Below are 24635 nucleotides of genomic sequence, written 5' to 3'. Positions count from 1 at the left end.
GAGGGAGGGAGAGAAACTGATATAGCATTTCTCAATCTGCCATTTTCATCTAAAGGACTGTAGCTGGACTAAAGTTCAACACGTTCTGTGCAACAGGCAACCTTAAACTTCATGTCAGCTTTAAGCCAGTTGTGCTACAGGCAGCGGCAGAGACACACAAAGTGAGCCAGAGTCAGAACCGGCAGCTTTATGTCGCTTTATGCGCAGCACTTACTCGAGGAAGCGGGTGATGTACTGCCGACTGCAGCGTGACCAGCTGGGCAAGGTGGTGCCGTACAGGAGGTGTGGAGACATGACAAAAGGTTTTTTCCCAACGGGTTCACAGTCATTACCGTTGCCATCATGTTGAATCCCAAAGCTGTGACACAGAGAAACACAACCCACAGAGAGAGGTTAGGTCAGCGGGCACGTGTTACATACAGTAACAGGTAAAGGCATGCGACGATGCAATTTCAAATGGGAGGGCACACCACCTTGCTCTTTAATGTTAAAGATGAGGCTGAGGAAGGACAAAACCCCTGAGGTTCATGCCAAAAATAACAACCCTTAGAATTAATGTGACACTTTTACCTGCCTGTTTTTAATGCTATGTTTCAATGTCAAATGTACACAAAAACACATGAACAATGGAGAAAAATCCTCTTATATTTTGGGTTACAGCGGGGTAAAAGAGTTGTCCTGAACTCCTGAGGCATTTCTAAGTTATATTGTTTTGAGAATTGAGTGCCATTCATCATTCTTTACCACCTCATGAAAATGTGGGGTGCCCTCCCCTTTGAAATCTGCTTTTCATCTCTTAAACCCCCATGGTGTCCTCGGTTGACATACTGTTTTAGCAGGATGTAGCTGCTGTAGCAGGAACACTTTTAAAGCTGGAGTGATAATGATACAATATTGGTATCATTATGTAACTAGCAGTGTTGTAATGTAACGAAGTACAAATACTTCGTTACTGTACTTAAGTAGAATTTTCACATATCTGTACTTTACTTCGTTATTTATATTTCTGACAACTTTTACTTTTACTCCACTACATTTCCGAAATAAAATGTGTACTTTTACTCCGATAGATTTCTCTTAACCACCTTCGTTACTCGTTACTTCAAAATAAAAGTTGAGTTGGTGACGTAATTCCTGTTTGTTATCGTTTCAACCACGGCCGCCAAGTGCGAAGAAGCTCCGCCACCGGACACAGTGGGTAACCGGCTGCCCATATATGAATCGCCGCAGGCTTTCTATGTTTTTTCGGCAGCATCTTTGTGATTTTTTGTGCATTCGTTCGTGAGTACTGAAGGAGTCGGTCTTTAATTTGCGGTTGCCCTCGTTCGCCCTGCGTCCCATGAAGCTGCACGTCAAACCAGACTTTACAGACAAGCCCCCAAGGTGTGTTTGAACTTGGTGCCTGAAAGTGCTTCATCTTCTGGCAGTCTGCCTCGGTTATGGCTTGGTGGTGGGAAGATTTGTCACGTCCTTCTCGGCGGAGTTTCTTTACCACACCGGCGAAAACACTGTTGCTGGTGGTGAATTCAGCGTCTTTTAACAGACACCAAGCAGCTCCTCCAACCACTCATCCAGGCTCAGGCCACCCAGCAAATCAAAATTCACCACAAAGTCTGACATTTTGTTCACAAAAGTCTTGAAACAAATGTGACCTAACGAGTAAGTGGAGTGCAGAGTAGTTGGTTGCTAGGCAACGCTCTGTCCGTTTACACTGGCGCAGGGATATGTTGTGCTGCGGTCTGCCAGTGGGTTACCCTGATTTTACAACGGCATGGAACGCGGCTCAGCCAATCACATTTAAGGATGGGAAGCACCCGTTTTATAATTTCAATTAATAACTCGCGGTCGTGACAGCTGTTGCCAGTTGCCAAGTTCAGTTTGTCCAAACAGGGAGGCTGAGAGACAGAGAGCTGCTGATGGTGACAGAAGTTTAACGGTAATGTTAAAAAGTTGAAGCTTTTTTCTCCTGTACCCGGGTTGCTTTTACTGTAAGGAAGCCACAATAAATTCATTAACAAAATCTAACCGCTACTAGGCAACCAGAAGAATTTGTTGGTACCAAGCATGTCCAGGTCATCGCCAAGGGGGCTGAATATTGCTCCAAAGACTAGGCTAGATTTTGGCGAAGGGAAAATGAATATTCAAAGGGGTCGCTTGACCTCTCACCTCAACATAGCTGAATGAAAATTGCCTCTAAAGATACCCACAGGTCTCTTCTTTGCAGACATGCCCACCTTATGCTAATACCATACAGCTTGTGGCAATAACCATGTAGTTATTTGAATGTAGTGCAGATGTGTTATTTTCGCCCACTCTAAAATAGTGTATTTCTGCATAATGGGACCTAAATAGTCTTGGATTTGCTTAAACTGGGTTTGACTGGAATTTTGGAATTTTTCTATGATGTGCCTCAAGGTCTCTGTGTTTCAATGTGGCATTTTGGATGGGTCTTTGACCATGTTTTTCAGTTCTCGAGTGGTCGAAAATGGTTAAATTTTGCACCAAATCTGCATAACAAATGGTATCAACCCAGTAATTGCTGCAACAGCTTGAGGCATAAATAGGCATGGGAATCATATCCACCATGTCTTTGGATCATATCGTTCTAAACCCATAAACGCTATAAACTTTCCAAATTTGAATTGGTGCATAAAAAAGCCCCAAAAATATTTCTTTACAGATTTGTGACTAGCATCTGAGATGCATCTTAAAATGTACTAATCAGATGATGATTACCACTTCAGTGTGGCGTTTACTGCTGACTGTTTGTATCCCATTCAAGATCCCATGTCCACCCCTAAAATAGGTTTTAAAAATTGGGCTGGAGTGGATTAGGTTCAAACTACAATATGTAACTTTGTGACACATAAGTCAATAAAAGGAGTCGATCTTCCTGTGGCCTCGCGTGCTCATGATTAAATCTCTCCATTTGTCTGAAATTGGGCTATTAGATTTTCATTGATTTTTGGGACATAGCTGGTCACATTTTGCTGTGGGACAGTCGGTGACGAGCTGGGAAGGCAGGGCAGCGACAATAAAAGCAGAAAGCGAGGGCAAAAAAAAAGAAGTCTCAGTGAAGATAAACAACATCAGCATTGTGTGGTTGATTGCAGATCTGCCTGCATTCAACATCTGTTTCTTCAGCGGCTGTGGCAGCCTGGTGGGTGGTTGGAGATGCACTCCCTGTCTCAGTTTCATATTGTAGTTTTAAGTAAAGACACAGACCAGTGAATCCTGAAGTGAAGCATAGAGAGCCATTTGTATGAGTGCTTGCAAACTGTGCATACACTCACACAGCCGGGCACATTCACCTCAGCAGGGAACAGCAACTCATCAAGGAAGTTTTACACCACAAACGAACGGCCTCACCGACTTCATCTAAGAGGAAATTTCTTCTTAAAACCCACTTACACTTGCCTGATAGCAAGACTGAGTTGTCAGCTTGTGATTGAAACTTTTTAAAGCACACGTGTGATTTACAGATCTGGAACCAGGCTACACTACACACAATTTTCAAGAATATTCTGACATTCACCAATATTTTCTCATCTGGGATTTGTTAGCTAAGAACAGACTCTACACACACTCAGGAGCACACTCACGCACATTTGATTACGGACATATTCGTGCAAAATAATTTGTTTCCTTCAGTTCTACAGTTGGAGAATGTCATAAGATTTACATTACAATGTCATTTATAGTATTTTAATAATTCTTTTCATTATTTTACAAAGGAATGTTTGTGGGGGCAGCATGGTGGTGTAGTGGTTAGCACTGGTGCCTCACAGTAAGAAGGTCCTGGGTTTGATTCCCACCCAGGGTCCTTTGTGTGTGGAGTTTGCATGTTCTCCCCGTGTCTGCGTGGGTTTCCGTCGGGCACTCTGGTTTCCTCCCACAGTCCAAAGACATGCAGGTCAAGTGAATTGGAGTAGCTAAATTGCCCCTAGGTGTGACTGTGTGTGTGAATGTCATTGTGTGTCTGTCTGCCCTGTGATGGACAGGCGACCTGTCCAGGGTGTTTCACTGCCCTCCGCCCAATGAGCGCTGGGATAGGCTCCAGCAACCCCCCGTGATCCTTGTGAGGATAAGCGGTTTGGAAAATGAATGAATGTTTGTGGATTAAGTAATGGTAACTTGAATTTTGCCTCTCCATGCTTTGTACTAATTCACTGCTGGTTTGGTCGTTACTTCACAACCTCACTGTAGGGAGTCTGTGACTTGCTGAAAGTCAGTTTAACCCGATACAACAGTCACAGTTCTTTATCATGGCAGCGGTTCAATTAAAAATGACCATCCTGCTGTGTTGATTAGAAAGGGGATGTCCATTCCACTCTCATTCTATTTCTATGCCTGATACTTTATTCTGCATGTATTCATGTTGTGATTAGTGAGCGAGTGGGTGGATTATCATAGTATAATCATAGTATCATAGTACAATTTGTTGTGGTGAGTCACTTTGGTCATTTTTTTTTCAAGTGTGCCACTAGTACAAGGTGAATCCAGGGCACTCACACTGGTGCTGACTCAGTTGATGCAGAATAATCAGTGTGGGTAAATGCAGTGAAGGGATGCGCTATCAATTATACACAGACTGAAGTCAAACAAAATGAGACGGAACCAGCTGTGACTGTAGCTGTGAACCGCCTACTGATGTCACCGATGTTGGTACTTTATTTATAGTTGTGCCGTTCGTGATGATATTTTCTATTCAAACGGTCTAAAACGGGGCCAGAACATACAGGTGTGCAGTACCATCAATGTATGGGATGTTTTTACATTAACATCTTAGGCCAGCTGTATACATGACACATACACACAGAATACATTTCCACACAGAAAATGGGTATTCATAAACAGAGGACGTGTGTACCTCCAAGCATGCGTCACATCACAACTCCCTCTGCTCCTGACTGTCAAAACAGTGGTGACAGTCAAAAAAACATAAAGCTGACAACCTCCTGTCCTCCTCCTCTCCCGGCTGCTTCGTCTCTTTTGTCCTCTCTTCAGACTTTAATGCAGCAACATGCACTAGCTTTCCCGGCTCCCTGCTAATTAGTTGCGGGGGAACAGCAATAACAATCATATTTTCTTTAGCGTGCATTACTAAAGAACAACTAAGAACATTCATGTACTTTTTTTTTTTATCAAACGGCTCCAGCAAAATGAGCAAAATTCAGGCGGCTGAATCACCCCCTCCTGTGCTGTGCCCCGTCTCAAGACAGCCATTTCTCTGTCATGCATATGACTTTTGATGCTGTTTTTCTCCAAATGACTCAGCTGTGTAAAGGCTAATCGCATAAATGAATTGTAATGTAAACAAAGAAAAACTGAAATAAGACTATTCCCTGGGCACACATTTTACAAAATGGTAATTATGAGGATAAAAGAGTTAAAATAACCCTAGTGGGACATGCAAAGCCAGTTGGCAATTTTAAGCAAGAGAACATGCTATCACATTTGCCAGATGTTCTCACATTAGAGTGAGGACTGAATAAAAAGCACCCCAAAGAAAACTGTACAAAACTACCTATTACATTACATAAGCATACATCATGTACTGTATATTAAAGATAATGTGAGACATTACATGGAACTGAACAAGGCCTAGTATCTAATTTACTCCCATGAAATGTAGTGTATGTAGTGATATGAGCAGCGTTGGGAAGATTACTTTGGAAATGTAACAGGTTAAAGGTTACTAGTTACCCTAATATGTAAAGTAATTATTTTAATTTCTTCATCAAAGCTATGCAGCTTATTACATTTGATTACTTTTTGATTTCATTTCTAACAAATGCTTTAAACTGGGCAACAAAGCTGAGAAGTCCTGAGAACAAGTTTAAACCAGGTAGTGTGAACCTTACAACAATACTCTACACTGACTGTCAAACTTTTACTAAAAGTTCTTCAACAGAACTTGAATTAAAGATCACAGTGTTTTGATTTTTAATCGCCACCACCACAACTCTGCAGATGACAAATAACAAACCACCTTGATGTGATCGGCTGGTCACAGGCCTGGCAGACTGGCTGCTCGGAATGACGGGCATCGATATGATTGGCAGATGAGATGTGGTGCAAATTCAGAGAAAAGAACGGATCAAAAACAACGCTCAAAATCTGAGTGTCCGCTGCCAGATGATTGGCCTGTCTAGATGTCCAGACAGCTCCTTGTAAAGGCTTGTAAAGGCTGATTTATGCTCCATTTTGCGCTCGCAGTGATCACGACATGAACAGAAAGGCACGGTGTCTGTGAACGACAGGCCATTTATGGTTTGTGCGATTGAAATGGCAAGAAAATAGCACTTCAGCAAATCATCATGTGCTTTTCTGATCCAGCCTCGTCCTCTTGTTAGAAAAATTGTGAGGTGCAGGGCACGGCTACGGAACTCTGGTTTGGACACTGTAGCGAGCAATAAATCAGCTTCTTAAGCCATTCTACCACTGATGCTGCTGCGTTGTCTGGAAATCTGCCGAGAAAGAGGCATTCCTGCACAACAAAATGATGCACAGATGCAAACTAACAGAGTAAATATTCTACTCTACATATAAGCTTTTCACCAAAAAGAATATATTCAAATGTAACCCTTGTGTGATCACCATTATTTTGATTAGTAACTGTAATTTAATTACTTTTTTCTCAGTAACTGGTTACAGTTACACTTATTTTGTAACAAGTAACTATTACTCCCCAGCACTGAATGTAGGTAAAACAATAAGCTGTGTTATGGGATGAAATACATGTAATTTATAGCCTTTGAAAGTGAAAATACATGTAATTTATAGCCTTTCACAAGAGAGTATTTGAATGTGTTGTCAATAAGAATACATATTTTTGTTCTGTTTTTGTAAGTTTGATAATGAATAAAACAGACAAAAGCAGATTTCATGTGTTATTCATTCGTGTACTGTTCAGTGGCCACAACAAGCCCAGACATGGGTTTTCGTCTTTTATTCCTTCCTGCAAGACCATTATTTATTCTCTTTCCCTAACTTAGGTTACTGAGATAAAGTGTTTAAAAGCCCTGTAGCACTTAAGGTCACCACTCACAAAAACGAGTCATATAGGCTAAATTTAGAAATAAAATTATGTTTCCTCACAGTGAAAGATCAGAGTATGTTTTTCTGAAATTACTGAGGTGCCATGTTCTCAGAGATATGCTATTTCAGCTCCAATGTTGTATGTGACAGCCAGGGGAAACATGTTTTTTATGCATTTAATGAATTAAACATTTGAGCTCTGTAGACATGACGGCTGCACCAGTTTAGAAAAGATGCTAAAAATATGACAAACACTGCAGAAAATAAAAATAAATCAGTGATGTTTCCAAGCCATTATTTGTTCATAACATGAAAAAAAGAGAAAGTGCTGACCACTAATTTAAATTTTTGCATTTTGTCAATGAGATTCGTTCTAACATGATTCATTCTAGAGTCACTGCATTCCCTCAGTGACGGTGCTGAAGTTAAATGTGTCTAAAAAAAATGATACGAAATAAACAAGAACAGTGAAACAAGGGCAAAAACTGAACTATCAGACAGTTAATTCTCCTCACTAAAACTCACAGCTCCTAATGTAATACCTTCCGATTAAAGAAACAAATTAATGCAATGACAATCTGCAGATACTGTAATAATCCTCTTCAAGCTTTATATTTCTCATTGATGCAATAAGAGTAACAGTTAAGGTTAATTTCCAGGTTTCAAAAATGTGACAACTAAAAATAATGATCATATTAGGCAATATTCAATCCACAACTGTTACATGTTCATACCTTTGATCATGAAATATTGTGCAGCATCTGAAAAGGCATAACTACATATCAAACTTGTCTTGGATCACCTTTCAAAATGTGTTACTTTCTTGTTGAATTAATACATTTCTAATATATTTTTTTCAATAAAGACAGGGACCATCAGCCGTGACAGTCTGCTCCACTGCACCTTTATTCAACAAGACCCAATAGAAAAAGTAAGAACTAATGATGGCTGACTGTGCCTTGTGCATTGTCTGTTCTGTTTTATATCTTTGAATAAAGGCGCAGTGGAGCATATGGTATCACCCTTATTTGTCATATTCTCTTTCTTTCTTTTTTTATTTACTGTTCACTTTTTTGACCCAGCACCTTAAAGCAGAATGTGCCTCTGATTTCTGCTACACTGACTAAATTGTGTCAGTCAGAATCATTTTGTCCATTTATCTGATTTTCAAGGCAATTTTAATCCACATAAGAAGCAATGTTATTGATAAAACAAATAAAGCAAGAATCACAGAACTTTTTCAGTTTAATTCTGTGCACTTGGGTGCTTTCTGATTAAAAAAATCAACAAAAACAAACAAAAAAGACTTTTCTCATCTCCAACATAATGTGAACAGGGTCAAATGCAAAAAAGCAAAAAACAAACAAAAAAATAACAAAAAAAAGTATTACTGGACACATATTTGCTCCCTCAGTTTAACTTTGCAGACTTTTTATGAACTATCGCTGGCATGTCTGCTCTCCACCTCGGTTAATTTCTTTCCCTTAATGCTACTGATGTGATCCTCAGACTATGCTCTGGACACATGAAGACGCGTGTGTGTGTGTGTGTGTGTGTGTGCGTGCAGTGGAGCCTTACTTGTGTCCCAGCTCGTGGGCGACAGTGAAGGCTAATGGAAGGCCGGTGTCCTCGCTGACGCTGCAGCTGCGGTGCGGCTGGCACATCCCGGCCACATGGGACAAACCCAGCGTCTCACAAGGTGTGTTAATGGCTGCACAGATGTCCTTCCTGTCAAAGGCGAAGGTGGAGCACGGGTCAAATGTTGGCTGAGATAAGGAGCCATGGAGATGTGGAGGAAGTTAGTGAAGTTTGGGGAAACAAGAAGAGTGACTGTCAAACCACGTGTGCTGATACGATCATATATTGAAAAAAAAAAAACCACCATTAACATAGTAACTGAAAATGCTCACAGCCAGCATAACAGCATTACAACTAGCCTGGGGCTGGCAAAACAATTCTCTAGTCTCAACTACAGCTGAAATAAACAGGAACGATCAGGGAAGGGAGAAAGGAAAATGTAAAAAGGTAAGATCTTGACAGGGAGCAAATGGGAAGAAACAGCAAGGATGAAAAATTACAGGAGAAAGTGAGAAGTGTGCAAAGTGGGACAGAAACATGACATGATGGATAACAACAGCAGCGAGAAGAGTAGGACTTGTGGAGATTTGGAGCGATGTGAAAATCAGAGGAATAGAGGAACGGAGAGCTGAAGAGACAGATGAGAGCCGAGACACAGAGAAACACAGAGATCAAAGGAAAAGGGAGAGAAAACCTTTGCCCTCTTGTATATTTTTTTTGTCTAAATCTTTCTACCTCTCATCCTCCCCTATGAATTTTAAACTCTCCCAACACTCCCTGTAATTTACCTGTCCGCACTGTCAACACCGCATTGTACCACTGATTTATCTTTTTGCTGCGCTGCTCCCCTCTCACTCATGCATTATCCTCGCCCTCGCTGGGATCTTTCACTGCAATCCTACTTCTTTTGATCTACCATTACACCCATTTGCACCTCCTCATCTTTCATCATCTAATCTGATCCTTTTCCTGTTGTTCCTCTCTGCTTTTACATTTCTCTTGCACTCCTCACTGCACCCAAACTCAGGCTTGTTTGCATTGCATTACTCTCCATGCCTGATTAGTACGGCACCACATGGAGCGCCTGTTTTCTCAGCGGGGGCCTCTGCCACTCAAGAGGAGGTTCACAAGGAACAGTTCACACTTCTGATGAGCGGGCTAATAATGGGGTAGGAGGCACACATGATTGGAGTGAATGCTTTGATGGCACAGTGACGTTTTAACAGAGAACAAAACAGAGAAAAAAATAATAATGAATGCACTGACTTAGCCACCAACAGCCACCAGCCTCCTGCTGATTGATGCTGGTTCGACTGCCTGGTGCACGACCGCAGTGTACTTCTTTTTTACAGGGCTCGTAGGATACTGCGCTGCCTAGTGAGCATGTCAAAAAGCTGCTTAAATTATTGATACATTTGGCCAATTTTCATATCTTTTAAAGTATTTAAAAAATATTTAAACTGAACGTCCCGCACTGAGTCTGTCCCGGTCGTGAGTGACACCTTGTTGTTGTGAATGTCATCTAGTTTACAGATGTGTGTGGTAGTATTTAGTTGTGTGTTAGGGTTAGAATTTATAGTTTGTTCAGTAACAGTATTTACCTCAACTGAAGTACTATCCCGAGTTGTTTCTGTTTATTTGTACTTAGGCTTGCTAATTAGCTATCAGAGCTCAACTTTTCTTGAAAGATTAGGTTACATTCAACTTTGTCATCGCACCAAGTACAAGTACAAAGACAATGAAATGCAGCAAAAGTTTGTTGTCAGAAGTGGGATTCGAACCCACGCCTCCAGGGGAGACTGCGACCTGAACGCAGCGCCTTAGACCGCTCGGCCATCCTGACTTATAAAGGTGGTGACTGAACTGCAGAAACCTGTTCATAAAAGTGCTCAGACTGGCAGATGATTGGCAATGCTGCCTCTGCCCCGTGTTCGATCTCATGGATCTCGTGGAAGATGGATAAAGATCCCATGAGTTTATGTACTGGATGGTGACTTGGCAAACAAGAACAAATTGAAAGCTGTAAGAGTCATTGTGAGTCTAACAGCACAACAACCAGAGCTGTCCAAAGCAGAGGAGAAAATTATCAGGTAGAAAATCTACCTAAAGTCCAAACAGAAAATGAGATAAGCCACTTTAGGGGCAATGACAGTAAATTTGATCAACTTAAACAAATCAAAGTCAAACACACAGCACATCTGAAACCCTTACAAGGAGGAAAGGCCTTGACACTAGTTTGTCACAGAGTTACTGACTTTTCTCATAATTAATACTGAGGAGCAGCCTGGTGGTGCTAACGCCTGTGGAAGCTGCATAAGCTTTACGCCGCTGCAAATGTTTAAGGACCTAAAACAAACGCAGACAAAAAAAGATGAACTCCATGTGTTAATTCTATGTTACTCCAGTAATTTATTCATAATTTCCAACTGGCCTTTACTGAAAACAAAAAAGCAATCACAATTTATATCGTGGGCAAAGAAACAGGTCAACTGACATACATGCAGTCTAAAGTCAGAGTCATGATACTCCAATGTTTGCTTTGTTTGTGCTGGAGAGTCCTTGAGGTGACAAGTGTACCTCTCTGAGTGGTGGGTGGGGTTGGGGAGACTGCTCGGACTGCTCTAGTTCTTTCTCCTGGTGAGGTGAGTTTCTTCTTCTCAGATAATTGTGGATACAATCAGAAACAGGGCAGTCTTCGTTTTCTAATTTCAATGGGTTGGATATGAGCTTAATCTCAAAAAGGGCAAGGCAGTATGAACAATATCATGCCAAATAAATGCCATCTTTTCATTCTTTTGTGCCGGCAAACTGCTGGAACTATGAGTAGACCAGCGGAGTACGTCTCTGTTGGTAGGAGGTCAAATGACAAATCTGAGGCTTGTTTGTGACACGGATGTGGCATGAACAATATTGGTGGTGCAATATTTGAAAAGCCTTCAAACACAAAATATGGTGGAATGCAAGGTCTGCCATTTGTTTGCCAGACTGTCTTTGTTTTGATGATTCACCCGACCACATAATAAAATACAACTGAGCCAAAGACGGCATGAGCTGGTTACTCAATGAGCAGCAAGCTTGAAAAGGCTCATTTATGCTCCTTGCATACACGAGAATAAACACGTCTGTTTCAAAAGATGTTAGCGCCGCTGCCCATAAGCTTTATGTTGGCATGGATGTTAAGCGATAAATCCAGCCAAATACAGATGAAATGAACGCAGAGTACAGACAGAGGACTCGGTCCATATCAGTATCCATATCTGTAATTAATGTCTAGCATAAATGAGCCTTAAGGGTGCTATTTCAATTCCACAACTAGCCATTTACTAGCTCTGTTCTTGGGAATAGCAGTTAAGCTCTATTTTGGGCTTAAGAATTAAGAATTCATGTCATCAAAATCCCAAACTGATATAAAATTACACACTGGTGAATATTAACAGAAATGAAGCAGCAGGCAATTACGTCTCAGAGGAAATAATTGAGAGTGTGTTTGTCCTGACCTTCAGCTGTAAAGGCTGGAATGAGTTGTTATTTACCTGGTGAGCAGAACTGCGACATCATGGTGCAGCGGGTGATCATCCCCCTTCATGTTGAGTCGTTTCTGCCACTTACAGAAGCTATTCAAGCTGTTGTCAGCATGGTGGGTAATCTTCAAGTCATCCTGTCATCCACAAATCCCGTTGAAATGAGGGGAAGAGTCACAAATTATCACAAATTAGTCGCATATGTAAGTGCAGTAATTGAGTCATCATTTGCGCACAGAACCTGAAAAAAGCAAGGGATGCATGGTGGAAAGAGATACATTTCTTCAGCTAGAGGCTACCATCACAGCTTCCATCAGTCAAATTAGCTGTTGAGGTTCCTCTTACAACATTCACAGAGATAACAATAAGGAAAAAGACTTGACAAGAAACCCTTTTCTCATTTTTCACTGCAAACTTTTGACCTGTGTCAGAGGTTATCTGTGCCCCTCTCCCAGCAAACCGTCAGGCACTACGGTCTCCAAAAATTATTGTTATAGTTTATTGGGCTTGCTCATGTTTTCCAGGATGATGTGCAATGATTTGGCTAAAAAAAAAAAAAAAAAGTCCCTACTCATTCAGGTCCTGATTCATTAAGCTTTAGTGTGTGCACAAATCTCCTCAAGTGCATTATGCCTTGCTGGGCCTGATGATGCTAGATGCAAGGTCATAACAGGGTGCATCCTCTAGTCAACATGAATGCTGCCACCAAATTTCATGGCAAATTTCATGGCAATCTCCCACATATCTTTTTTAATACACCACTCTGGACCGGCAGCCTGATCAACATGGTGACCCGCAGGCCTCTGCCTCCCAGCGGGTCAAAAAAGCAGTCATTGCTATTTAATTGGCACAGTAAAAGCCGAGCTGACTGCTCAAGTGCCCCTCAAAAATATTTGGGCAGCTGTTCTGCAAATTATTATTGAGTCAGTATGAATGCCTCATGGGTTTGGTCATGTAAATTGGGTTTTACAATCAATAACAAAACATCTCACAGTATGTGCCCCTGCAGGAAACGCAGCACAATCAAAACCTTTGAAAAGATCCTCTTAATTGTGCAGTGGGATCATGCCTTGCTTCTACAAATACACCTCCCTTTGGATTAAGCTGATTTTCATTATAGCAGTTCTTATTTATGCTAGACACAGGCTTCATCCCTGGCCAATTAGGTGATGTAGAAAGAGAAAGAAAATTTCTTTTCTTGAGCTCAAACCATTCGAATTATTCAGATACAAAGTGTTCAGCTGATAATAAGTCTTTTAAATATTATAAAAGATGACATAAAACCAGGACACAGGGACTCAAACACACACAGAAACGTACATAGATATGGATCATTTTATTAATCCCCTCCATTTTCTGTACTTCAACACGGACTCACATGAAAATGTATATGTATGTGGGGAAAGGCTAAGGTCAGTGCTGTAGTTTAGCACTTGCAGCACGGGTTTGCATCTGCATAGTAAATCAGAAAAACTATTTCTTGCGTGGGTAAATTGAAGCATTTCTGTTAGTACAAGTGTTGTGGGATGGACTTTATTTTCAAGTCTGGGTCAACAAACTGACAATTACTCTGCCAATTGTTCATGGAAATTAACATGGAGGAGTATGGGAGTCTGGTTTAGAGCTTTGGTGAATGGAGCAGGGAGGACTGTCTGCAGCTCAATGTCAGCAAGATGAAGGAGGTGAGAGTGAACATCCAGCACAGCAGGAAGACACTGACACCTGCCACTATCAAGTGAGAGGATGTGGAGGAGATACAGTCTTGGCAGTAGGAGTTCTTGGCCGGGTCTGAAACTACAAACACATTCTAGCAGAAAGAATGAGCAGACTTTTCTTCTTGAAGAGGCTAAAATGATCCAATTTGTGCAACAGATCACTCTGTCTTTGATATGCACACTGTCCTGCACACTCTTTATGGATGCAGGGATGCAGCATCGCAACAGGGGATGCCAGCAGGTTCAACAAACTTGGGTCAAAGGGGCAGAGCCTGGACAGCCTGAGGGAGGTGGCAGAGGGGAAGACGAGGCTGAAACTCAATAGCAGTTTCCCAATTTTTTCCCCCATCCTCTCCATAATGAGTAATACAGAGACACAGCACCTTTAACCTTCTGTGGCCGTCCTCCCAAGGTGTAGTAAGGAGCACTTGTGCCAGCTGTCATCCAGCTACACAATATTTCATCCCACAACAGCCTTCGCTGTCAGGGCTCAAAATTCATTTTTGGCTTGGGGAGGAATTCCCCCCATCTAAACAACACCTGCTGGGGGATTTTAAAGGTTTAGTGGGGAATTTGACTCGAGGACTGAGAATGGCTGGTTGCGCAGTAGGTGGTGTGAAAGACAATGATAGACAAAATTGTACTATATTTATATATTTTATATTTCTTGCATTGTAAACATCAGTCTATTGAAAGCAAAACAAATGTATTTTTTGAAAATGGTTCTAAAAAACCTCTCAGTGGTAAATGAGTGAGTAATCTGAATAACTTGAGCACCCCACTGCACTATGCCCTGAAGTATAATGCAGAAAGAGTGCATAGTAATTACATATAGTGAATGTAGTTTGATTCTTTCTTTTGTCCAAGATAAACTCCCTAATATCTGCAGCCCTTACACTGGGCAAAGCAAGACATTAATGCTATCAAGAAGGAAATTAATGTATCAAGAAGTTAAGTAGGAATTCCTATTTAACATGTTGACCAAAGTACTGGACTTCACTGTGCCCCATTGGAGCTAAGAATGGGAAATATAAGCAGGGGGTCATTCTGCTCTAAAGGGAAAAAAATAAAAGTTTAATGTTTGCAATTAATATCAAGAGTAGGGGCAAAAAAGTTGAGAAACAATTTTAGGTATTGTGGGACTATGGAGCATCACAGTTCCATCATCATTTAAGCCAAATCTGCCATGAAAGCCTCCTGTCGCTCTGAGCAAGGTGAAGCGAACGAGTGGAGGCTCACAGACATTGTTAACAAACAGCCTGCCACATTTCAGTGAGACAAATGGCACATAACCCACTCACCCACACTCAAACCTAAAACAATGGAAATATGAGTTTAGACAGGGTAGCCCTCACAAATATTTTCACATGTTTATCATTATAGCAAACCAGTTTTCATTCTAAAAATAAAATATCAGTGGGATTCTCACGCTCTCTGCCAGACATGCATGTGGGATTCATAAAAAATATGCATGATTTGCACAATTTTGAGCCCTACTCTGTTCACAGGCCTGGGCTGCAATGTGCTATGCTGCTGGCATTAGTGACATGTACATATTTCTGAACATATGTTTGTATATGAGCTAGCACATACTTTTGTAAAGATCCCTGTATACTCATTAAAAATTAAATTTTGTACCTCTGGACATATCCCCCTACATTTTTCCCTTTGCCTTCCTGACAGTCTCCTTCTAATCTGTACAGCTGTCAGTGAAGGTGTTCTTTATTGTTTGCTATATTATTCTCAATATGTTCATTTGTTTACCTTACGTGTGTTAGCCTCACTGCTCTCTGCTCTATTTGTACCTGCATCATATTGTCTGCAGCTGCAATGACTTAGTCAATCAATAATCAGTCATTTTGGCCAGAATAAGACCACCATACTCTGCAGAAAAAAAAAAAAAAAAAAATCAAGAGACTGTTTTTTGGTATGTCTGTGTAAAATCAAACTTTTGATACTCTTATGGATTACTTTTGAACAACTGACCACATTTGATTGCAATGTCATACAGCTTCATCAGAATATAACAAAAAAAGTAATCTTAGAAATTCCCACAAAAATAAGGGAATGAGTGCTTAGGAAGGGCTTAGCAATAATTTTTTATTAGAGGAACTGTCACATCTGTTGACTTTCATCTGGCCTATTTTGGGAAAGGAGCTGTCTCTCTCTCTCTCTCTCTCTCTCTCTCTCTGTCTCTCTCTCTCTCTCTCTCTCTGCATTTCATTAGTGGTTTGACTTGCCCTCGTTGACTTCCCTCTAGTACTCTAGTATCTAGAGGCGACTCTAGTATCCCCACTGTCTGAAAAACTGAAGTGAACCTGGTAAGATCGACCCTCAAAGGGCTGAGGGCTCCAGAGCTGAATATTAACCACAACGCATTGCAGTTATCCATTATTGATGATGCAACTTAAACTTGGGGGAGGGGCAAATAATATATTGTATACGTAAACTCAGATTCAGATATCAGAAACGAATCATATATCCATGCAATTACAATAATCCTATCGAAATCAAACCAAACTGTCATATTACTTATTGGTGTATACCTTGCCTTAGAACATTAATAAGTCAGCTAAATGTTGGGACATTATGGTAGATTTTTATATGAAACTCATGGTATCAATATATGCATATGACACAGTTGTTATGGCAACAACAGAAGGACTTCAAAAAGCGACTGATCAAATGTTTTATTTTTGTTTGTAAACCATCGGTCTATGTTTAAACTCATATCATTATTGCAGAGAAATAAACCAAGGATAGTATATAAATTAGGTGCTTTCTAAGTAATGTTTTACCTTTGTTTAAATGAGTTTGTACATCTGGGGGGAGTTATGTGAAAACTCGGAGTAAGCTAACCCTGAGATGAGGTAAACTCTGAGTTATCCGTTCCAGAAAGAGAGGTAACTGAAACTCTGAGTCAGTCACCATGGTAACAGACTCAGTGAACATAACCTGCTCGCTGGCAGGTTTACTATAAGAAACCCTGAGTTTCTCCCATTTTCTCCCATGCCGCTTCTCCCTCCTTTGGTCATACTCTCCATAGGCCTGAAATAGGACCTCCTCCGACCTAAAATAACTGAATCTTTTTTTTTTTTTTCAGTTGCCATGGTGACTCGTGGTATCGGGGCTCCATTGATGATGGCTTTTTATAGTGGTTGTGCACACGCGTAACTCGAGGTGAACATACTCAGAGTTGATTGAACTAACTCAGATCGGCTGTTCTGGAACCGGATACTCAGAGTTTCCCATCTCAGAGTAAGTCAACTCAGAGTTCAGGGATAGACTCAGAGTTTGTTGAACCTCCTTTCTGGAATACTCCTCTGTTGTGGTCATTTGATGTTGACCACTGCTTTGTTTTATGTTTGTACTCCATACCACAATGTGTAGTCTAGAGTAAATACATCTGAATCTGAAAAATATCTTTAAATGAAATACAATCCAACCTTTCTGCTCTTGGAAGACAATGTGATCAGCAAATTATCAAACTGTGTCATCAGCAAAGAAAAGTATGTTTTTACCTCGTCCTGCTCCAGTAGGATGAGACGAACGACTACAATGTTGATTGCGTTTCCAATACTGGCATCCCGGAACAGACCTGACACCTGAAAGACACATGAGCTATTACCAGTAATGCATTTGGGTGTTAATGTAGTATATGATACTTTGTCATTAAAGAGTGGATACTGCATATTTCAAGTAAATTCATGAGGAGCTGATACATGGTTTATCATAAATGCCATTTTATATATTAGCTATACTGCAGGAAAACAGTGTGCTCCTGCCTTCGAGAGTGAACCAGAAAGAAAAAAGGTGGCTACAATGAATCATAAATTGAAGAAATTCTGGGATATCTCTGAAAATAAACCTCCTTAAAATAAAAGGTTTAACATTCATTTTAAAACTCTCATGGTGGGAAATCACTGAATCAGTATGCAAACAACAATCATTCAATCAATCAATCAATCAATCTTTATTTATATAGCGTCAAATCACAACATAAGTTATCTCATGACGCTTTACAGGTAGAGTAGGTAAAGATCACGCTCTACAAATTACAGAAGAAAAGAGAAACCCAACAAATTCCCTCCTGAGCATGCTCTTGGCAACAGTGGCAAGGTAACACTCCCCAATACATCGTAATCGCATGAAAATATGTTTTTTTATACACAGCATGCTTTTGAAAACAGTCTATTTTTTTTCCCCAGTGTTTAGTTGCAATCAAAGAAAAAGATGGTAGGATCTGAGTCATATCAGAATAATACTATTTTAAGGTGAAAAACACAGTATTTGAAAATGAATGCAAATGTCTTGTTTGTTTGGATATTTCTATGCCACAAATGCTTTCTGTTTTATGCATCAAGCAATTCACAAGATGATTATTTGTGATTCAAAAGGGAATATCTTACTGGTGGAAGTAAACAGAGTCAGAGTCTGGTTTGATATCATCACAACCCATCAACATGTAGCTTCCACATAAACTCATAACACTCTAACACTCTTCCATACAAACATTTCCTATCATTATAATGTTAAACATGGCACATCAAACCTTGAAAAGCCATAATCCCCCAGCTGCAGTCATAGTTTGATTACCTAGATCTTTAGAGGGATACTATTCCTGACATTCCTTGATTATGATTACAGCCTTTTTAAACTCACGCTCTTATACAAGTTTGAAAAAGTAATGTAGGGTCAAAAACATACTATTTTATTCAGTTTCCCTTGAGTTTAGTGAGACACGTCAGGTCTGTGCATCGGTTTCCAGATCCTTCTTCAGCCAAAGTCAAGTGGGTGAGTAAAATCAAACTTCTTATATATCTTGGACAGCCAAAAAACAAGGATGTATGTGACAACCCCTTCATGAAAAAGTGACAGCTGAAGAGAACCGCTGCCTAGAGGGACAGAGGTGAAGTCATTTTCTTATAAAGTGAATGTGAGCATGTGGTTGAGAGGTGAAAGATGGTCCAGGCCTTACTGCAACATGATTGCTACTATCAAAATGCATGTTGCCACTTCACCAGAAGGTACATTTCTTCTTTGTTCCTCATGATAATGATCTCGTGAAAAGTCAAGAGAGTATGAGAGGCAAGGAGCCTTTTATCATCTGTTTCCATGGTGTGAAGCAGCCTCCACCTTCCAAAGCATTACAAATCTGCTAATTCAACCCTGAAGAAATATGTCCTGGCGAGCGGACACATCTGCCTTCCACATGAGATACATGATCTTTTGCCAGTTTCACAGCTAAGTGACTGCATGATCCGCTCTGCTTTATTTTTCACCTACTCCTATTTGCTTGAGGTTAATTTTGCATTGCTGCATCATATCCATATCGTATCCCCTGAATTAACTGTGAAATTAGCTTTTCAATATCTGAGCCATGACTTTTTTTTAATTAATCGGTCAAGAGGTATTTATCATGAAACAAGGATTTGATGGAATTTACTCATAAAACATGAAGGAAGTCATTCATTTTAAGTTTGTGAAGATTCTCAGCCGTCTAGGTCAAAGGATACCAAGAACCAGTGGGTGAAAGATAACTGGACTGTTTATCTTGAAGATGTTTTGACCGCGTATCCAGGAGACAAACAAGTCCAGTTGCCTTTGACTTACTACTTCTTGTAAGACCGTTAGCATTCTATATTTGTCAAAGTGCAGCTGTATTGTTCATAGCTTCCTTTCAAGCCTCATACTCAGCGCTTTGAGAGTGAAATGCGCACACTGACTTGACCATGACATCAAAATGTGAAAGGGAATACAAACCTCTGCTTGTGAATGGGCTTATTTTTATTTTTTATTTTTTTACCACTAAGAATAACTGCCCTAGCTGTGAAGTGTGTTGAAAAAACATCCTACTGGGCGCACACCCAGCAGAAGACATAAGCACAGATCTCTTATGAAGTTAACAACATCAAGATAACGTCAGTGTTTAGACAATGGAGCAGCTGGTGGCTTAGGAAGATGATGCCATTACTTATTGTTAGGACATGACTGAGAGGTCGTTTCCCTTGATGCTGCACCAGATTGTTTCACAAAATTGAATCGCACTGGGCTTTAAAGTTCAAAGTGTGGAGTGTGGAGGACTCGAAAAGCAAAAAAAAAGTACCTTGAGAGGATGTGAGGAATAATGGCTGCTTCCTCCAAGTATTATTGTCTGTTAATTCAGTCAGAACGTGGGCTTCTCTCACTGAATTCCCTTTCCTGATATTCTATCCTTCGGGAGCCTGTCCAGTAGCTGTGGCCAGGCCAGACATACTGTATTTTGGAAAAAAAAAAAACTCTAATGTACTAACCAATAACAGACAACGGGTCAGCTGACTTAACCCCTAACTCAGAGATAGTAATAACATGAGCGTGAGTGGGCTGGGAGCTGTGGCCTTATGAGATAAGACACATGATGAGAGAAAAAACTTGTAAACGCTGAGCTACTGCTCTACAAACATGAGGGTGGAAAAACTGAAACCGAATCTGGACAGATGTTTTTCCATCAAGACATTCTCGAGGGTAAATAACTTTTTTCATTTCTTTTCAGAGATTTTTTTTTTCTGGTTTATACGATAATGACAGCACAGAGAGACAAGAAAGGCAGGGGAGAGAGAGGGGATGACATGCAGCAAAGGGCTTGTCTTGGAATCAGACCCAGGCCTCTGCAATAAAGACACAGCCTTGATATGTGGTACACACTCTACTAAGTGAGCCACTTGTCAAAGAGGTATAATTTTATTTCTACTGACTTGTCCTAATCAGAGATGGAAACTGCATTTCAACAGTCAGAGGTCCAAAACACATGCAATCTCACTCCCGAGTGGTCAATACAGCCACTTGGGCAGCCGCAGCCGGTCGATGCTGAAAGCAGCCTTGGGCATCTGAATTTGCTGCTCAGGGATGTGGACTGTGTGGACTCTATCAAGTTCAAGATCAAGTTTATTTAAAGCCCAATATCACTGTTTACAGTCTCAATCGGCTTTAAATGCCCACTAGTTTACAACAAACAACAAAAAAGGAAGAAATCTTGAGAAGGACCACAGACAGAGACTCCATTCCCGGCCAGATCAGATTTGGTCTGGAAGGAATTTTTCAAATATGTTGCTCGAACAAAAATCCTAAAACAGCCTTGCCATGAACCCTCACCGCACCATAACCCTAAACATAACTATGTTTAACCAGGGGTAACATGCTCAGAACTCTGGTACAGTTCATAATAACACTGCTTGACTAAACCTGACAACCTGATAGAGTCCACACAGTCCATGTCTGTTGGTGTCAGATTTGGATGCCCGAGGCTGCTTGCAGCGTCTGACACTTAGGGCTCCTGCCCAAGCGGCTGCATTTGATGAATCGGGAGCGGTGAAAGTAGGCCGATATGGTTCAGTACTCTGTACCACTAAAACATTCAGCGCCAGGAAGAGGGAACATCAGCTGCCTGCCAAAACTCACAAACATAAAGATGAATGCAAAGACCAGTTGTTCAAATGTTTAAGGGAAAAGTGACAGAGGTGGAAACTGAGAAAGTGGAGGTTAGAGATAGGAGAAATATTCACCTTTTGATGAATTTAGCTGGAATTTTCTTCTAATTTCAAACAAAAGAAACCGCTATGATTTTGATTTTAAAAATTTTGTCAAGAACCTGACAAAACAAGAACTTTGGCAAGAACTTCAATCTACTTTCACCCCTGAGTGAGACGACATCATAACTTTACAATGCCACACATACAGGAGTCGATTTGGGCAAGTTGGTTTTGAGAGATTCAAATTACAACTACAGACGACAGAGAATATTAGACCACCAGGGAATCATCACTGTCAATACAGTATGTTCCTGCAAAACAGGCAAAAATAATATATAGAAGCATTTTTTTCTCTCTCTCCAAAAATGTCAGTCCTTCATTTTCAATCAGGCTCTCAAATCTGACCAGTTAAATCTGATTTAACTTGCTTTCAATAATCCATATTGCAGATGATAAAATTCAAGTTCTCCTGACTGGTTGTTGTTCAACTATTATATAACTAAATAACACGGATTATGTATTTTCGGACACTTACGATGTTCATGACAGCGAGTACATAGTTCTCCACTGCTTTGCTCCCGTGATACTCCACCATTTTAGAGTCGGCCACCACCAGCGTCTCCACCCACTTCTCCTTACTGACGGAGCGCTGACGAATCCTCCTCTTTCTGTGCCGCCGACGCTCCCAGCGCTCCCGTTGTCTCTCCATGTCTTCAAACACTCCATGACGATCTGCACATGAGATTAAATGTCAAAATTTAGGATTTAATACAGTGAGCGGTATTCAGACATATTAAATAATACCGTTTTATTTAATTAGGCTGGTTATACTTTCACACTTATTAATTAATTTGTTTGTTTGCCTGTCAGCAGGATATCTTAAGAAATGGATTTCAGTGGGCAGATAAGCCCTGGGCCAACGGAAAAGTAATTAGACTATGGGATAATCTGGCCATTGGCCGTCACAAGAATGATGTTTTAGCCATAACTGAAATTAATAAAGATAGACTTGATTCCAAATTGCAGAGGTATGTTTGCAGGGTCCAAAAAATCGAATTAATTTTAAATATACGAGATATGAATGATGTGTAACAGATTGTAAGATAATTGTTCGATGCTGGTGGAGGTTTGTGCTGAGTGCCTTACTCTTCAATACTCTTCTGTATTGGTTTTCTCTGACAATAACACAAACCATTCAATGTCCAGTAGAAATCATAACATGGGCTTAACTGTGCAGATTCTGCAGATTTTACCGATTCCTCATTATTTACAGTAACAGGAGGCAAAACAGTCTCAAAAACAGAGCTTTGTGCTTGAGGCTGATTGCTCCTCAGATTAAAACTACCTCTAGAGTCAAACAGTCTCCTTTGACTCAAGCATCATCCCAAGCTAACTCACAACTGACCCACACCTACTAAAGTGACTGTGACTGGGGGGATTTCATAGGAATACTTTGAGCTGCAGAAGCTGTGCTGAATTTTTAATGTGTCCACGAACTCAAATACATCTTGATCTGTCGAAGACGCTCTGTTTGCTACCAGGCACAATTAATCCTACTCATCCCATTTTGAGCAGCTAACTTATCAGATAACAAACTGATACTTTCTGTCTTTTGTCCTTGTGAGATTATTAGTCAGCGAGGACCGTGAGATAAGGACGGATAAAAGATCAGGAAATATACGTATCTTAAATGGAAATTTCGATTTGTATCAACCAGTTGCTCAATTAATGTAATTGCTAAGCAAAGCCTAGCATGAAATGGGCTACCCTATGGATTAATGATATGGTTAAGAAAATCATACTCCAATTATTTTTACAGGTATTGTGATTGCGATGTGATTTTAGTGGGAAAGAGAAATTTCGCATTATAACTGTCATTTACATTTAAAAAAATTAAATGATGATAATGATGAGATTTTTGCTGAGATCTGTATCAAAAAACATGTTCTCTTATGTCTGCATTGAAAAATATGTTGAATATAATAGGTAATTTAATCTAGGTAATTCAGACCTTTATTTTCCCAGATCTGCCAGTGGCATGAGAAAATCCCCATTTGCTTCCAATGTTGATGAACTTATTTCCAGAATCTTCTTGAATCAAACATCAATTTCTTGATACTAGTGGGTTGATCTCCCTTATTTCGACATATTTATACTTACTAGAAAATGTCTTGTAACAAGTAGAACTGTGTTGGGAAAAAAAGTGGTATTATCTAATCCCACTGTTATATTTTTTCACTTGTTTTAAAGAGTGACTCAACACTGCCCTCTAGGGATTGAGACTTTCAGGCATGTTGTGTTTCCGGCCACACCCAGCCACTCGGATATTGAAATTTTGATAATATTCTATTTTAGATATCTACCAAGTAATTTTTAAGCCCTTATGTAAAGCATGATGAGATGCAATGGAATGAACAGCAGGATACAGAACATAGTTTTAAACACTGTAGGATTGTCTAGACTCTATATGGTGTGTGTGTGTGTGTGTGTGTGTGTGTGTGTGTGTGTGTGTGTGTGTTTGTGAACTGATTACCTTTGGTCCCACAGGTACCATTGACAGCTTGTTTTCCTGAGATGGGCTGCACTACCTGACTCGTGGAGGGGGAGACATGGCGTTTGTAGATGACGTGGGCTTGTGGTGCTGTGGTCTGCTCGCTCGACTGCTCCAGTGGCCGGATAAAGAATTCTTCATTGGACAGCTTGAACAGTCCTGTCTGCAGAGGAGGGAGACTGTAATTTGTTTTCTGCTAATCTCTCTAAGAGTTTCCAAATCCGCAAGATTTAAATGGGCTTTTCACTTGCCTAACTTTCAGAGAGGTCAGAGTGCAGGACAGCTAGTGATCAGTGTGACATACAAGCAGGGATGGAAGTGGATCAGCCACGATTTGCTCAGTCTCCTCCTCTCTTCCCTTTTCTTTTAAACATTTAAATGATTGCTCTCTGCAGTCTGATTTATGCACTTCACTCAGAAGCTGCAGCCTTGTCTCCATTCTCGTGCAAATTCATGCTCAGGCTCGCCAGGGCTGCAGCCTGATGGCCCCACATGTACAAGGGCCCTGGATTGGCCAGACTGTTTTTAACTATTTCAGTTTACTTCAGAGAAAGAAAAAAAAAACAAACTCCATTGGCCCATATGAAACATTTATATAAAAAAATAGAGGTGCAGAGCAGAGAGGGATGGTACGAGAGCTGTGTGGTAGAGCAATGAAGACACTGAATTGCAGTACGGGACTGCTGTAATGAGACAGAGAGAGAGATAGAAAGAGATAGAG

The 24635-nt window shown here is 40.5% G+C and overlaps 1 protein-coding gene and 1 non-coding gene across 2 annotated transcripts in view; both read right to left on the bottom strand.

The window, feature by feature from the left end:
• The window catches only part of adamts7 (a disintegrin-like and metallopeptidase (reprolysin type) with thrombospondin type 1 motif, 7), a 121792-nt gene that overhangs the window by 77659 nt on the left and 19498 nt on the right, over positions 1 to 24635 (bottom strand). The window contains exons 3-8 of the mRNA XM_030044835.1: positions 23897 to 24077; positions 21899 to 22095; positions 17377 to 17460; positions 12153 to 12277; positions 8620 to 8769; positions 215 to 358 (exon numbers count right to left, since the gene is read on the bottom strand). Coding sequence (XP_029900695.1) covers positions 215 to 358; positions 8620 to 8769; positions 12153 to 12277; positions 17377 to 17460; positions 21899 to 22095; positions 23897 to 24077 — 881 coding nt within the window. The remainder of the gene's footprint in view (positions 1 to 214; positions 359 to 8619; positions 8770 to 12152; positions 12278 to 17376; positions 17461 to 21898; positions 22096 to 23896; positions 24078 to 24635) is intronic.
• trnal-cag (transfer RNA leucine (anticodon CAG)) lies at positions 10380 to 10462 on the bottom strand. The gene has a single exon. It is a non-coding gene; the product is annotated as a tRNA-Leu (tRNA).

The sequence above is a fragment of the Myripristis murdjan genome, chromosome 3 (assembly GCF_902150065.1).
Source record: "Myripristis murdjan chromosome 3, fMyrMur1.1, whole genome shotgun sequence".
Classification (NCBI taxonomy): Eukaryota; Metazoa; Chordata; class Actinopteri; order Holocentriformes; family Holocentridae; genus Myripristis; species Myripristis murdjan.
Note: the sequence above shows the minus strand (reverse complement) of the source record. Positions and strands in the feature narration are given on the sequence as shown.